Below are 17,718 nucleotides of genomic sequence, written 5' to 3'. Positions count from 1 at the left end.
ATAATTATTTTACTGTGAGGGTGATCAAACTGAAACAAATTTTAGAGATGGCCTAAGCCTGACTGGACGTAGCCATGAGCAATCTGTTCTAGTTCATCCTGTGGTAAGGGGTCATGCTGGGAGATGGATGTGGTGGAAGGGTGGTCCAGAAGCCCCTTCCACCCTAACTGTTCTGTGATTCTCTTTGTTGAATTGTTTAAGTTGGTGCGATTCTGGGCCTTTTAACTGTTGGGTGTTACAAATTTTCATTGGTGTGAACCTGAAAAGGAGATGGGGGGAAGAATTCACATGGAAAGTGTTTGTAATGCTGGAGCTCTCCTTGATCAATTACAAATTTTGCAGGCTTTGTCTGCAAAACAGCTTTTATTCTTGTTCCTGTACCACTCTTCATCTTGTCTTAGTGACTGCCAATCTTCAGACTACCCTTCTGCAAACCCCAACAGCAGATGCAGCTCAGCAGTGTGGCTAGTAGGGTGGTAAACTGAAAATGATTTGGGGATATATATATATATATATATATTTTTTTTTTACCTGCTTAGCAGCTATGCTAGCTAATCCAACCCTACATGACATTAACTAGTTTCTATTTTTACTTGCTGCAGATATTCTCAGACCATTATGTCCATTCAGATTTGTATGCATACAGAGATTCCTGACTGGTCCTTCACAAGACAAGCCTATGGAGAATGGGTCTGCATTTCTGTTGTGCTAAGCAGTGTCTGAAGCTGCAAGGTTTTGTCTCACAACATCACTTATTTTGTAATAGCAACTTTTGTCTTCTACCTCTTTTTCAAAGTGCTGTGTACAGAGATAGACTATAAGGTACAGTAAAGAAAATCAATGCCGTCCCACTTGCATGTCACATCTCTTTAGAATTGCTGAACTGTTTTCTTATTTTGCTACCCAATGTGTGTCAGTATCCTTGCCAAATTCAGTACTGGCATGCTGCCTTCAAGGATTGTCTCTGAAGGCTCAGAACATGTTTGTGATAGCTGGATAGTAGAAAGATCACAAAATTAGACAAACATTTTATGCTTGAACCCTTGTATCCCTGTACTGCTATGGACTTGTGTTGTGACATGCAAGTGAATTAAATATGAACCCTTAGAGGAATTTCATTTTGTATATCCACCAAAATACTGGGCATTGAGTTGTTGATGTACTTCTAGGATATGGCATGCATGAGCTACATGTTTCTTCAGTGACACTTAACTGCTGTATTTTGTATATCTAGTTGCTAAACATATTCTTCTATTTTGTGTAACTGTGCAGCAAATCAGATTGGGAATTTTATGCAAATGAAATGTGGTGGATCTTTTTCCCCTAATTCTTTGAGTCATTATTCTTCCATGCAGATCACTTTCCTGATTGCAGTGATTGTTACTGTATTACAATTTATCTACTTCACATAGATTGATCATTTATAACATTGCCCTAACTCACCAGGAAATTGTGAAATAAGGATATTAAAGTTATATAGATACTCAATATTGCACTGAAGCTGATCTGAGGTTTAGAGTAGTCTCTGCTTCGGTGTGGGATAAGCCACTGTTGCTGGAGCTAATAATATCTAGAGCAACTTTGACAGTGGCTCGTGTTTCTCACAGCACAGTGCAGGATTTTTGTGGTATAGTGAGGAGCTCTGTTACTGCTGGATTGTGAATACCTGACAGTAGGAGCCCTCCAGTCACTGGTCTCTCTAGTGCCATATAAAATAGCTTTGTGTATGTAACAAAGAAGCCTGCTGGAACAATAAAAAACATTGAGGGTAACAGAAGGAGGGAGGCGAAGTGAATTTCAGACAAACAGTATTCTGTTCAGATCTCTGGATTCATTCAGAGATTCACAGGCTTTCTCTTTAGGAAGGTGTATATTCCAGCACAGTGTTTTGAAATACTCAGAAAAGATCAAATAATATCTGAATTATCAAAACAGACACATACATATTTCTATTATGCATCAAGTTCCTCCTCCATCACCAGTAAGACATTTGTATTTGCACTTCATAGCCTGCTTTATATATCTTTGAGACAGTAGGCTTTACAGCAATTTCATACCTATATGGGCAGTTTGACTCCAGCTCTTTTTTTTTTTTTTTTTTGCTTCTGTTTGTGCTTATTCAACTCCTACTGTTGGGCAGATCTTCACAGGGAGATGCTGATATAACAGGAGGAGGGGGGGAGAGGCTATTGCTGAAAACATTTGTTCTCTGAAATTTCCAGCTCAGATTTTGGACTGTGTCCAATGCTTGTTGAAGCTAAGTTTCACACACTTCTGTCTGCCCAAGTCAGGACTTTCGGTCTGACACATATGCATGTGTTAAGGAACAAAGCTTGCCTTTAGTGAAAACCTAGAAAGGCTGCTCAGTTTTTAACAGCACTGAACTTACAGCAGATAAAATGTGCACGTTGTACTATCCACACTGTAGTCAATGAGATCAGCAAGTTATACCTGGGCAGTGACTGTCCCAGAGTTGAGACCTCCAAGGAGATCAGTATTCCTTTAAAGGATGGAGAACACCTCACCTTGCTGTCAGTGGCTATGTGCTTTTTCTTCTTACCTTTTTATAATTGAAGGCTAGCTGCCAATAACACCATGTGGATTTGGAAACCTTGGAGCTGCACATTTCATTTTACAATTATGTCTCCTTTGTGATTCTGATATTTTCTTGTTTAATAGTACTAAATCCCTTTTAATTAAAAAAAAACCTTCCAGGGGTACCAGTTTCAGATGAATTATGTGAACCATAGTACTACCATAGTAGTAGCAAATTCTACTAATTCATCTTCATTTGGATAAATGAGGTAGCTAATGTACATGTGGGTATTAACCATGTGAAAATTCAAGCCTCAGTTACTCTATATTGAAATGCAGTGTTAGAAATATTCTCGATATGAATTGGTATAAATTCAGGTGACTAATGCCCATAAATAAAATGCACTAGTAAATATTATTGAGATCTCTGCTCAAAATCTTTTCGTCTTTTCAGTCCTAAGCTGAAACAAAAAACACTCTGTCTCTAGATTTGGTGTGTTTGACACCTGAACTGGCTGTGTCTGTCTTGGTATTTTGGTCTGGCACAAATGAGTTTTGAAGCAACCCTCTGATGGCTGTATCTTTGTGAACAAGTTCAGTTTCATCAGAGGTGGGGAGTGTTTTTGGAGAAAACTAATACAGAAATGGTGCCTCAGGTATCCATTGGATGCACCTCAATCCTGAATGGGGACACAGAACCTAATGACTTATCTGTACAACTACAAAGTACACCAGTGTGACCTTCTGGAAGCTACTGGAAGACTTTCGAAGTACCAGACTTTCATTGAATTCTGAACACCTGTTGGGCCAGAGAAAGGAACAAATGCCTCATATGCCTTGCATAGGAGGCCACAGGCTGGCTTGCTGCTTTGAGTACCTTTAGGTGCAAGGACACATCCAGGTCAGCTCTTTCCCATTTCTCACTCTCTCATAATAACTTAAGGTCCATTCTTCAGTGCTCACCATTCCCTTTCTGGTCACAGAACAGCTTTTCTTGTTGTGTCTTTAGGAGAGGAGGGAACTTGGTGTATGAGAGCCATAGTGCCTCACACAAAAAGCAGAATGAAAGGTGCTTTTTTTTTTGTGTTCCTGAGATCTCATACTGGGCCAGTACACATTGCTGTCACCCATGTGAGACAGCCCAAAAGGAAACAATATACATTGCAGAGGAATCTACAGAAAGCAGCATAAATGAGGAAGCAGCAGTGTGTGAGATTTCCTTAGGGCAGTTTTGCATTATATGTCTGGTTTGAACGTTTAGTTCAAGGAACCTGTGTAAGCCGCATCTGGTTTGATCTGCACTACTTTTTCTTCAATCATTCAGTTTCATAGTTCAGAATCTCTTTAAATTCAGTGTTGTTAGATGGCTACGTGAACTTGTTGCTAAACTACCTGTTTGTCTTTAAATGTAGAAGGAAATAAATTTCACTTCAAGTATTGGATGCAGCAAAGATGATCAGACATTTATTACATTTCTTCTTTTCTTTGTTCCAATAAAACTGAGTTTCCAGTAAGCTCTCCATAATACTGGAAAGGGGTGTGACCTTTTCCATTGAAAAAGAACCTGCTTTGCATTTGCTAACCCTTAAGCAATTCAAAATTTATACTTCCTTCCTTGCAGTGAAAGCTGTCGTAAGCTAATTGGCAATCTCATTTTGCTAAATAAAAAACAAAACAGGCTTTCAAGTTCACGTCTGTTTCTGTTTATTAGCCTCCATCTGGTTGTAAGCCAGAAAACTCTAGAACACTTGCTGCTCATCTCAAAGGTAGATTGAGAGACTGTCAGAATAAATCATTTAAGACGGTCTTTAACAGATACATCTGCTGGGTACTGTGTGGCAGTGCCATTCTCCATTTTGTTTAAAAATATGGAATGTATTTTTAATTAAAATGCTGGTTAATGTCAGACTGATGTGCGTGGGGTAGAGCAGTGGCTTGTGAACTTTCATCTGGGATGAGTTACCTGACTTCCTTAAGGAACTGCCCCAATCAAAGAAGGTGCATTTCTCTTCAAATCTGTAATGGGAACAGAAGGAGACTTTTCATGTGGCTGAATGTTGAGGTGCACCTGTTGGAAGACAGGGGCACCTTCATGGTGTACGTATGATAGGTACAGATCTGGTCACCTCAGGTTCTCTAGGAAGAATGTACTCTTCTGCATTGATGAATATAACATAAAAACTGGATGCCTTAGTTTTAGGATATTGGTCTGGTGTGACTGCATCTGTGGGAGGTAGAAAAGTTGGCATATTTTCCAACGCCCTTTTGCTTATAACTGTATAATGTTTTTGTTCTATTTAAGTAATTCCTTGGGATGTATCAAGGATATCAAGGCACACCTCTGCATAGCTGAGCCTCATTCTGCATCTTCTTGAGAAGTTATCCCCCAGCTGTTTTAACAGTAAAGTTCTTTTAAGTGAGAATTAACCATCACACCTGGCTGCAAGGAAGTTACCAGAGTACCTCTGTGCTTTGTCCATGCTGATCTAACAAATAGCTTAACTTCAGCAGGCAGGTTTAAGCTTATCAATTTCTTTGAACTTTGTCTATACTATTCTTACACGTCTTAGAATCACAGAATGGTTTGTGTTGGAAAGGACCTTTAAGATCATGTAGTTCCAACCCCCCTGCTACAGGCAGGAACACCTCCTGCTAGACCAGGTTGCTCACAGCCCCATCCAGCCTGGCCTTGAGAACACTTTCATGGAGGGGGCATCCAGAACCTCACTGGGCAACCTGTTCCAGTGTCTTGTGTAACTGAAGTATGTAGTATCTCCCCACTTTTATTTGTTCACAGTTCTATTAAAGGAAGCGACCTCAAAACCTCCTTTATAATACTCTTTAAAATTGTAATGATTTTACGCTTGAGAACTTACAGCTTTTAAATATAGTAGGCAAAAAGTAAACTGAAATGGTTCAGGATCTGAATAAACATAGTACGTAACGTATGCTACATAATTAAATGTTTTGCTAAGAACAGGTCATTATCTTTCTGGCTCACTTAAATGTTGTTAATCATCAGTTAGAACATTGATTATTTTTTTCTAAGCCACAAAGATAGAATAGACTTTGAATGCTTGACCTTAACTGCATGGGGAAAGAACAGCTTGCCAGGTGATCTGTGTGAACTAGAGCTCACTTTTTCCCTGCTTGTTCTGTGATTGCTGGCACTTCACCTTTGAGTGATGGCAAATGCTCCTCTTGCATCCAATCTGTATGTATTTTCTCACGTAACAAACACATTCCTGGTATCATAGTGAACTTGAAGGATTGTTCGCTTTTCCTGAGATCCATAGAACTCGGGTAAAGATGCGTATGGAACTCAGTTTGCTCGTATACCTATAGATGTAAATATCTAACGTAGAGGAGAATTGTGCTGTCTGCCTGCTGAAGTTAGTAGCTCTATGTTTGCTTTGTTTTTTTTTTTATAATATTTTCATTGCACAAAATAGTCATGCAAAAAATGTGAACTGACTTAAAAGGTACCTGTGTGTAAGTAGTTTAATTATAGAACATCCTCCACTTCAGACTCCACAAATGCAACTTTACCTTGAAAATGTTCGAAGCTATATAATGATTGTACTTATTCATCATGTACACAGCTTTATTTGCTATATTACCCTTTTCCAGTTGCATGTTTTGCTGTTAAATTTCCCTTTGAGAGTTTTCAGTAGTAGACTACACTTCCCCTGAGAGACCCAGGTCCTTGCTATGAATTGTGAAAGTACACCAAATCCTCCTCAAACATGCTGCAAATGGTACCTGTTAGCACTCCCATACATCACTTCAAATTATCCGTGAATAAGAATGAAGTTTCTCTGAGCAGAGTGTTTATGAGAGAACCTCGGTACCTGAATAGTTCAATGACAATAATAATGATAGTGGTGGCTGGTGGCTGGCCAGATTCATCTGACCTTTCTGAAACTAATTTACTTTCTGAAAATTGGAAAAAGCAGGAGTGAATTAGGCAAGAAAAGGATCAAGTGCTCATCAGCATATTTCCTCTGAAAGTTTAAAAAATAAAAGCTTGACTTCCACACACAAAACCTGGCTGATGATCGTCCTAGAGCTTAATGAAGCAGAGTATCGACAATCTTGTTTAAACAAAACTAAAGCGTGGCTAAAGATATGGAAAATGTTGAGTTTGTGTGGATGATGAATGTCAGTGAGCTTTTCTAAGCTTTTAAAAATGTGAGGTAACATTGGCAGTGAATACTTCAATAAAGAATTGCACCTTGGCAGGAAAAGAAAAGTTTAAGTCAAAAGGATTGAATGTCCATCCAAACACTTTTCAAGCAATGGAAATAGAGTAGAAATGAAAATGGAATAGGGAACTTAGGGCAGTTTACTAATAGAATGGTATAAGAATTCCTAGTTTTTAGATCAGAAGTAGGTCTCAAGTTAGAGAGATTGTTGTTAAGATTCATCTTTTAATGGGCAGGTCAATCTAGACATAACTGCCTCCAGTAACTATTGACAGGAATGATGCTGGTTTCTGTGATTAAATAATTTGATAATTTCTTTGTTTTTTATTTTTCCTTCTTCTTTAAGAGCTTGATTTTAGTAGCTTATAAGCTTGGAATGCTTTGGTTGAATGTGATTCAATACAATAGAAATCTGATTTAAAGCTGAAAGTTTTCAAGAACTTTTTGGTCAGAACCATGCTGCACTTAAGCATGTGGGTGAGGAGGATGAATGGGACTCCTAGGGCAGTGGAGACATTCCACTTTCTATTCCTCATGGTCAATTCCTTGCGCTTTCTCCCACTGAATTCCCCTCTCTTCACTGCTTGGTTGGAGCAGAAGCTGCTTGGGTGTGCTGAGAATGGCTGAGGAACACAATGAGAAAGGAGACGTGTTAAGAGGATAGAGGCTGGAATCAGGGTGTTGTTTTATTCATCTGCAGTGTCTTTGGAGCACAGCAAGTCAAAGAGCTGAGAGGAATAGGAAATTTATTGATCAGTAGTGCATGGGTAAGTATTGCAACAATAGAAAGGGCTGGAGGAATAAAGCTGAAGAGGAGAACAAAGGAGGGGAATGCAAGCAGGGAGAGAAATAGTATGACATTAGCTAAAAGGAGATGGGCAAAGGAGGCAGAGAGAAGAGGAAGAGGTTGGGGCAGAAAGGGAAAAAAATGTTAGGGTACACCTCTACAGTATTTGAGATTCAACGTCAATATCCCAATGCTGTGTAACAGAGAAACCCACTGACAAAGCACATGAATATATGGATGTGGCACAGGGCTGCGTCCTGAGGCTGCATTTCTTCATATATGTGAGCAAGTTGTTTGGGTTTTGTTTTGTTGGTGGTGGTGGTAGTTTTTTTGTTGTTGTTTGTTTGTTTGTTTTGTTTTGTTTTTGCAGAGCACTGGAAAAGATCATTCCAAGTCTGCAGAGATTGTAAGAACTATCTCCATAGGAAAGCCTTTACCAGTTGATACAATTTTCCTTTCTAGCTTCAGGCTCCCTTATGCAGAAGTAATAAGCTTTTAACCAGTGCCAGAGTGCACAGTTTATTCAATAAAAATGTATGTCTTCTCTCCGAAATGCATGAGATCCTTCATTTTATCTGTTCTGCTTTGAAGTATCCAATTCCTTTACTTTTAGAATGGAGCAGGTAATACTTACAGAATTATTTGTCTCTCAATGAAGTTTGATGGTTGGATTCATTCTCGTGGTGTGTTTTGAAGTTGCCTGCACCAAAACCTGCCAACTGTTTTGCATTTTTGGCTTATCTTTATCACTGTTGGGTGAGAGGTAAGAACCAATGATTCAATAGTTCTAATTTATACTGTTGTCCTTGAGGATAACTAAATATCAGTGACTTCCCTTCTGCCAAGGATTGACAGTTTATTTGCAGCACCTGGCCCTGGTTTTTAACTACATCTTCTGGAGCTTCTTGTTTTGCTCAGAAGCTTCATCAAATAACCAGTGTTTATTTGCATGCCTACTTACCTCTCCCTCCTGGCTATGTATATTTAACATACCAGTAATCTGTTGTTTTCTCTTATATTTTTTTCCCTTGCTTTAGCTCACCAAACATAATGCTGATGACTTGCCTGGTTAGCCTTTTCTTTTAGCTTATTTTTCTTTCACTGTATGCATGCTTTGTTTTTGTTTTTTCTCTTTTTTTAGAAGTTCTTGAATCATGAGCATAGTTAAATGGGTCCCTTCCTCTGCTTTAGGAAGCCTTCAGCTGTGTCTCTTCTACCTTTCAAGAAAACTTTTTATTGCATCTTTTTTTTTTTTTCAGTTTATTTTAACATGCTTTAATGAGATGTCTTCTATTAATTACATTAACTTACCGATCCAATAACTTAAAAACACAGAACCTCTTAGCAGGGCTTTTACATATATATTAAACTTTCAATCATGTTTGTTGGTGCAATAGATTTATTCCAACTCACTTTTATTTATTCTGAGTAAAATTTTAATGGTGCCTTTTGGTATCTTACCAAACCTTCTCAAAGCTGTACCATTAGCATAAACACTTGTATTTCATAAACAACCTTCCTTTATTATGGTAATTCACATATCTTTTATAGTTCATAAACACTCTCCATTATTAAACTGAATACACACAAACATGCACACATTTTTATGACTTGTTTTTTAAGGTACATTTCAAAATGTTATGTTAGGTTTCAGTGTGGTCTAGCATAATCAATACAGCTCTTTCTCAATACAAGTTATTCATCTGTAATGCTTAGAGAGTATAACTCCTTTTAGCATAACAATCTTGTTTTTCAGTATGATGTGGTGGGTTGGTTTTTGTTGTTGTTTTTTTTTCTTTTTGGTGAGTTTTTTGTTCAGTTGATTTGTTGTGGGTTTTTTTGGCTTGTTTGTTGTGAGATATTAACTCCTACCTAGAGATATATGACGTTACAACTTAATGAGTATTTTGATTTATTGTGGTCTACTTTGCTCACACAACTTTTATTGGCAACTAGTACGCAAATAGTTTTTAATTATGAAGCTGTATTCTATCACTCTTCCACAGATCTCTTACTCCTGCACTACGCAGAATGGATCTTCTTGTAAGATAGGTAGTAAAGCTCAAACTCCTCACTGCAGGATCATTGCATCATTAACTGTGGGAACTTGTACTGTGTGAGGGAAGATACTGCAGAGCTGGAAATGATTATCTTCGCACTAAAAAAAATGAATGTCCACGTAGAATAAATATTGTGGCTGCATAATTTTCTTTGTTGTATAAATCTGGCTTTAATGTGTGACTAGAATACACTGTTCATTTTTGGAACATCTGTGAACAAATATGAGATAGTAGCACTTAATGCTCATTGGGAAGCTGAATCAGTGGCCTAAGAAAACATTGGATTTGTTGTCAATTTGATTGAATATGCTTAAATATGACTTGATAGCTTGATCATTTTCCATTAAATGACATCCCCCTATTCTTTACCCTGAGGAATCCCCTCCCTCCACTCCCACAAAAACAATAACAACAACAAAAAACAACAACCAACAGTAGAATTCAACAGTGAATTCTACTGACAAAAAAATGTATAACTGCATAAGTTACAAGAGTTTTATTGGATGGAATTAAAAATCACATAAGTAGCTTTAGCTTAGCAATTCTTAAATCTTGAATGTCTAATCTGTTAGCATTAATATAATTCCAAATTGATTGTTTTTAAATAAGAATATATTTGCATGCAGAATCTCTGCAGTACATCACCTCCATGAGCAAAGTCTCTGACTTTTAACTTTTGATAGTAAACCACGAGATTCAGGCTCTGAGGACTTTTGGGCATGCAAGATGAGTTTGTACAGTCTTTATCATGGACAGCATTTGCTCAGTTGCATCTCCCCTTGCACCCTGTAAAGTATCTATTAGGTCTGTGTAAGCTCGCATCCATCTTTTTTTGTGGGATGGTGAGTACATGACTCTCTCTCATCATTCTGTTGCAGCATGATGGGAGATCTCAGTAGATGCATTCAGATCTGTTTCCCCAACCCGCACACAGACTGTAGGATATAATTGAAAATGAATTTCTTCCTGTTGCAAAAACTTGAAGTGACCGTCAGCTTTTCTGCCTTCAAGACAAAATGCAAAGCATAGTTTTGTCATTGCTTTTTCATCACTAAAAACGATGGAGTTGGAATGACTAATATACTGAGGGAGGAGGAATAGTGGAAAAGGGTACTAAATAAAGTACTTGTAGTTAAACTGGCTGTTGAGGTAATATAATTTCAGACGATGTGGCAGTGAGCCCAGCATAAACACACATTTAGATAAATGTGTTTCTTGGACAGTAGTGCAGGCTGGAGCTCCTCCTGCTTCCCAAAGGCTTCATGTCCAGGCTGCTCCCTGTTACCATATTGCCAGCTGCAGGCTTACAGGTCTTGGGTTTAGGATGTGTTTGCTGTATGAAAAACCAGGATGGGGGCTAAATGATGCTTCTGTGACAGCTTTTACAGCCAACAGTGACTCCAAGTGAGCAGTGGTCAGGTCACACCAACTGATTTCAGAGGTGCTGGGAGGTGCAAACTCCCAAGGTCCCCATCAAAGGGCATTTTTTTTTACTTCACGAACAAACTAGTCTGCTGGAAGACTGCTGTGATGCCTGTATAGTACAGAATCCCTTTTTTTACTGGACAAAATTGTTACCTTTTCCAAAACATTTACCTCTGCTTGAAATAGAGAAGATATCTTAAGAGTTCTACAATACTTGACATACAGCAGCTAGACAAAGCTCTTGGTCTCTTGTCCTTTTTCCTCACTCTCTCATCTCTCTGCCTGAAGAGAAGTGATTGAATAGGACATGCTGTGATTTGTTTTTACAGTGAATAATGTTTCAGTTTATCCTGAGGGACTGTTAGGTGAGTAATCTCATGCTGACCTTGACACAGTGTTGTTGTAAAAGCCAGATCAGGTTGTTTTAAGCAGATAAATCATTTAATTTGCTTTTATTTCTAATAAAAGGAGGTTGGTAAGGAAATGTTTGTGAGCATTCTGCCATGTGATAACATTTTCCTCATAAGTAAAACTGTTTAGCTGGCCATAGCATTTGTTTTGATTTACGGACTCTTCAGGGAACATTATAGATGATGGTATTAACTTCATTGTTAACTCATGGCCTCTCCTCTCTGTCTTTTATCAGTCTACAGAGTGTTTGAGTTTTGGACATCAATCCACATTTTAACATGTAATTCTAATGAGGTGTGATTGACCCTTTACAAATAAACTGGCTTCTTTAAGATCCCATTCTAAATGTTGTGCAACTTTGTCAGCTAATGCATTAATTTACAAGTTAAATAAAATCAGGTTCCCCATACACTGGAAGTAGTTTTTATTTATTTTTGTTGTAGAGTGTGATATCCAGTTATAGAATGTAATAATTGGTGTCAGTTGAGACACTGTATGGTAACAAAAAGCATTATGATACAGGAAAAGGATATTGTATGTTAGCAGGAAGGCAGTAACTACTCACATCTTCTGGAAAGTTTGTTCTTCGTTCTAATCTACTCAAACTGGAGCTGATTGTTGTACATTTGGTATTCGCACCGCCTGAAAAGTAAGAAGGCCTGAGTCACAACAGAATTCAGACATGGACAAACATGAATCACCTCTGACTAAAACAACAGCAAGAAAGAAGCTAAAACTGCTCAGCAGTTGAAGGTGAGGGTGTATGTGGCTCCATTCTATCATGGCACCTGGACATCTCCCAAGCATATTGCTGTCAGTTTGACTCTATGTAGTTTTAACTGATCTTTTTCAGCCAAGGCTTCATGTGAAGGCTGAAGGAAGTGAGACTCCTGGTGATTTGAATCAGGCCTCTGCATAAAGACAATATGTACTAGTAGTGTTGCTTTTTCGGTGTAGGATACTGAAGATCTCTGCCATCCTAAGCCATGACTGTTAGAGAGACAATCACGATAAGGTCACGTGAAAAATTATTGCAAGAATGCTTCTAGGTAGCTTAATGCAAACCATTTGCTTTTCTTAAGATATTTGTGGTACTTGGATCAAAATATACCTGATGAAAAACCTGTGTTGGAACTCCTTTTACTAAGCAAAGATGATAATTTAGTTTGTAAAATGTTATCGGGTTGAATCAAAACTTCATTTAATAGCAAGATCTAAAATCTCCACCTAAGGTTGTTGTCAGTTGTTTTGCAGACATACCAAAGCAGTTTCTGGTGTAGACTGTTCTCTGCCACTTTCTTCAGTGAGGCAGGACCAGGGAAGAGCTTTGACTCATAGTAATATCTCTGCTGAGCTGTCAGGCATGTACAGAGCCTTTTTCCTCAACAGTAGAAGTTAGCCGCCTGCGGTGGAATCTGTGACCAGGAGAACAGCTAGGCAGAGCCTGGTTGCCCTGTGCTCATAGGACTGAGAATTACTAGAGGTTGGTCCTGGAAGGATCTGTTCTGAAGATGTTTCCTGTAGCAGCCATGCAGCTGGGGTTTCAGGGCTCCTTTTCCAAGGGACCTCTGCAGCTGATGACAAGGCATGCTAAAATGGCAACATCCTAGGGACTGGGTTTGCTTCCCATGTCTTGTACGGTGCTGGTGTTCAACGTGAACAACTGCAGAGGATGAAAGGTCTTGTGAGTGTGGTGTGTTTTCAACACCAAACCCTTTGGGGCCCTTGTAGTAAACCTGCACTGAGGTTATGTAAGGTCAGAGGTCTTTCACATGCAGCTGAAAATATTCTGTTTCCACAGGGGTGAGACTTGATCTCCCATCCCTGAGAGTAGCAGGCTGCCTTTAGTACATCAGCCCTGCACCATCTTCCTGTCATCGTTGTGTGGTCTCTCAGTTCTTTTGTGAGCATCTCTCCATGTATCAACCATGCTGCAATCCTAATGCTGCCTTATAGGTTAAGATTTTTGTTTATTTGTTTGTTTCTAACGTTCTCTATCTCATAAATATTTTGGGTGATAAATGATTCCTGAGACAAGATGTGCATATGCTTCTCCCATTCACATTATGTGGTTTCTTCTGTCTGGATTATTGGTTTAATTCTTTTTGCTTAAGACTCTTCCTGAATACAGAAAGATCTTAAGTTATTTCTGGTTCCTGCACTGACTGCTGCTATATTAGGATTTAGGATTATTAGACTTTAGATACTTTCATATGCTAAAGGGTAAGTTGCCCTTACCCTTTGTACTCCTATTTTGGTGCTTCTGTCTGATGTAATTTTATTATAAGCCATTTCATCGTACCTGCTTTTACAGGATCAAGTTGCTAACTGCCCTTAGAAGATATTTTATTTATTGATGATTTTGTTATCCAAACATGTAGACAGAAGGAATAAAAAGACTATATGGGTAGTTTAAGCAGAGATTTATTGTTTTGTTTTGTAGTGCAGATGTTTGCCTAGGCAGCTGCATGCATTCTGGGGAGCTTGTATTAATGAGCTTGTTCTGAGGTTTCTCTGTTCAGTGGTCTGCATGATTTCAGAATAGAAAGAGCATGCACACCTTTTGCCCTGTGAATTTTGTAGGTGAGGCTGTAGCCCTGAGGCCAGGCAGCAGCAGTACTGATGAGCAGGGAGCAGGCAAAGTGCTCCTGCAGCTGTGCTGCTGCATCTTTTCCAACTGAGAAAGCTGATGGTGAGGAGGGAAGGTCGCAGCCTTGCCTCCCTGCATGCATGCTATGCTCCAGCTGACCCTGTGCCCCCTCTTGTTTTTGGCAGTGCTCCATGGGCAGGTGTACCGGTTCTGCACCTCCGAGGGTACCTGGCTGCTAAAGGAGAACTCGACTCTGCCCTGGAGGAACCTGACAGAGTGTGAGGCCTCTGACCAGGTAAGAGTGTCTCCGGCTGCTACTGTTGTTTAGGACCAAACAGACGACAGTACTAATCATTGATGAAAATGCATTTTTGCCCTGTCAAAGTAATCATTTTCAACTCATCCTGAGTGCATCACTTTGATGAGCCTAACAGTATGGGATGTCAGGTATCTCCCCGTTAACAAAGGCAGTGGGTAAGGCAGATGAGTCTAGGGTTAATGTAGGTGAGACAACCAGGAGAAGTAAACTGGAGGATCTTGGCTGTGGTGCAGGACACTCCTGAGGGAGTCAGTGGTCTTATCTACAGCAGGATAAACTCTCATTACAGAAACCGTCTAATATTATCCCTTTTCCTTTCCTTCCCCTGGTAGAATAGTGCTGGAATAAAATTACTGTTTGCGTTCTCTGTCTCATAAGCAGATATGAAAATTAACTGACCTGAAATGCACTTGTTTTTCAGCTTTGGGTGAAGGGTAGTTCCTGCTTTCTGTCTGTTTGTGGGATTTGTTTGTTTGTTTGTTTTTAAGCTAAATTTGACATGAACTGTGGAATTAGACTTGTCAGTTTATTTTCTTGCCCTAGCGCTTTATACTCTGCAGGGAGCTGAGACACCTGGCACCAAATAAAGAAGAGTGGAAAGGCTTCCAAGGGATTTTGATCAGCCACTGGCGTCAACTAGTGTACTGTGTGCGTACCCATGATGTAATGCCATCACAGCTGTGAGCCTCCAAGGGTGATCCTTTTCCTCATATAAATTGAGTTTGCTTTCTGTCCCAGCATGCTGGGAACTAGTACATACCTAGCCAGAACAGTTCTAGTATATGAAATTCCTTAGTTCCACAGGCAGAGTGCCTCCTGGAGTTCCTGGAACTCATTACCTCTTTAGAAGGAATAGATGGCTGCAAACTAGAAGGAAATGGAAAGAGAGATAATTTCTAGTTCTCCAACTGTGTAAAACTTAACATTTCCCTATAATATATTTTATTTAACATTTCCCTATAATTTTCTTCTTCCATATCAGTAGCACATTCTGGGTGCCTCAGCACAGCACTTGAGTGTACCACTCAATATAATTTTGGTCACTTGACTTTTCCCTGTTTGCCTTTGTGGTTTTTTCCAGACCTGTGCTGGAACATGCCAAGAAGAGAAATAGTTAGTGGCAACACGTGGTCATTTGCCACCTACCTCCAGGTTTCCATGAGCTAGTTTGCATTTTGAAAACCTTCACACATAGTGTGAGAACCCAGAATGTGAACGACCATGTTTGCTTTTCCAGCTAATGTGTACAGAGCCACCGGTAACCTTACACTATGCGATCGATGCATCTTGTGCATGAAGACAGGTTGTTTTTATGAGCTTACTGTATACTATGTCACAACTGTTAAACACAGTCCCAAGAGTCTGCAAGATATTCCTTATAAAATGGCATTGTTTTCTTTAGGTATGAGTTGTGGGTTTGATCTATGTAGGTGTTTTAAGTTGTTAGGTCTCAGTAGTTTGCCTGTCCTTTGATCCTGAAGAGATCTTATTTTTCTCTTCATAAAATAGCTCTCATGTCATTCCTTTTAAAACTTTAAGCTAGCAAATCCCTGAGGAACAGCCAGTATGCTCACATTAAATCCTCCTGGCTTCGCAAAATACATCTGAATAGCTGTACTTATTTCTGAAGTACAAGGAGTATATTCCTTTGTACACTGTGGGTCTCAGGAGTCTGCTGCATAATTAGCAGCTTGAAGTAGGGAAGTAAAAGAGAACACGAATGTGCCTTGGAGCCCAAGCAACAAAGCCTGTACTGTATTTCAGACCTACATGTAGCTTTTCAAACTGTTCTCTCCCTAAAGATTTTGGCCAGCACTTTCAAGTAAGAGTCTAAATGGATGTGTCTTCAACAGGAAATCTGAAGGGAGAGAGAGGCTATCAAGAAGGTGTGAGCATCCCTGCTGCTACATCACCTCGTTCCCTTTCAGGCAGTGCTGTAACTCATAGTTCATGGTATGAGGTGGTCTGCAGCCTGTTCCCAGGAGGCAGTGTAGTTGAGGCAGAAGAGGGACTATTCAGGGACAGGAAGGAGTTTAATTACATGAGTGCAAGACATGCTTTACCTCAGAGCCAGCAAATGGGACCTGGCTTGTTTTATTTCTAAACATAGACATTACCAAAGGAACATCCTTATAACAGCATTAAGGTGATAGGCTCTAAGAGTGCATGTCTGAAAATACATGCTTTACTATTTTTACTGCAGAATTAAGTTGTGTCTATTCTTTCTGCCATCTCTGTAATACCTGCCCGTGTGGTAATTTATGCCTCTCTAACTTGATTATCAAATAATGCTGCATTATCTATTTTCTAGCCTGGCTGTGAAGTCCAACTCTTTGACTGAACACCTGGGAGCAGCTGGGGAATTAAGATAAAATTTTTATTTCTTTAAAACATAGGAAAGTGGAAGACTGATTCAATGAATGCATTTAAACTTAAAAATAGGAGAATGACTTCTGTGTGTCATTAAGAAAAATTAAAAAGCATCTCGGTAAAAAGAACAGAAGCCCATAAGCTCTCCTTCCCCCCTCTCTTTTTTTTCTTTTCTCCTGTATGTGCTCTCAGGATGCACCAGAAGAACAGCTCCTGAATTTGTCCATCATATACACCATTGGATATGCTCTTTCCTTCTCTGCCCTTGTAATTGCAACTGCCATTCTTCTTGGATTCAGGTAACTGGCGAAGCTCTGGAGAATGGAGAAATGTTTTTCTGTATGATTGTATCAGGCTGACATAAGCATTTGATTTTACCCTTCTTCTTTTACCTCATTTCTCAGTTCCCTTTGTGCTCTTTCTCACATTCATTTCTTCTCAAAATACAAGCAAAATTCCTAAGCTTCTATTATATTACTGGCATGTATGAATATGCTTTTTATTAGTTGAAATATTTTGTTTTTATATTTTTTATTTCAATGAAGTTCCCACTAAAAGAGATGAAAAAAGAGAGATTCCAACGTTCTCTCATGTTGTTGCCTTGGTGATGGGGGGTCTGGAATGCAAGTGGACATTGAGCAGAGATTTCATTCTGGCTTGCATAGAGTTGCATACTGTATAAACCTCAGTCCTGCCCATTTCCTAGTCACAGAATTACAAAATCACGGAATTGTAGGGGTTGGAAGGGACCTCTAGGGGTCATCTAGTCCCCCTGCTAAAGCAGGTTCCCTACAGTGGGTCTTGCAGGAAGGCAAGGAAGGCAACCTGCATTGGTCTTGAATATCTCCAGAGAAGGAGATTCTACTTCTCTGAGTTGCCTGTTCCAGTGCTTCATCACTCTGATACTAAAGGAGTTCTTTGTTTTCCTATGGAACTTGCTATACTCCAGCTTCTGCCTGTTGCCCCTTGTTCTGTTGTTCACCACTGAAAAGAGTCTGTCACAGTCAACTTGACTC

The 17,718-nt window shown here is 39.4% G+C and overlaps 1 protein-coding gene across 1 annotated transcript in view; it reads left to right on the top strand.

Annotated features, from left to right (window-relative positions):
* GLP1R (glucagon like peptide 1 receptor) overlaps positions 1-17,718 on the top strand; it is a 79,346-nt gene that overhangs the window by 35,264 nt on the left and 26,364 nt on the right. The window contains 2 exon segments of the mRNA NM_001135551.1: positions 14,199-14,308; positions 16,895-17,001. Of these exon segments, the coding sequence (NP_001129023.1) occupies positions 14,199-14,308; positions 16,895-17,001 (217 nt within the window).

This window comes from Gallus gallus, chromosome 3, assembly GCF_016699485.2.
Source record: "Gallus gallus isolate bGalGal1 chromosome 3, bGalGal1.mat.broiler.GRCg7b, whole genome shotgun sequence".
In the NCBI taxonomy this organism is placed as follows: Eukaryota; Metazoa; Chordata; class Aves; order Galliformes; family Phasianidae; genus Gallus; species Gallus gallus.
The sequence above is the reverse complement of the archived record's forward strand: the minus strand, read 5'-3'. Positions and strand labels throughout refer to the sequence as shown.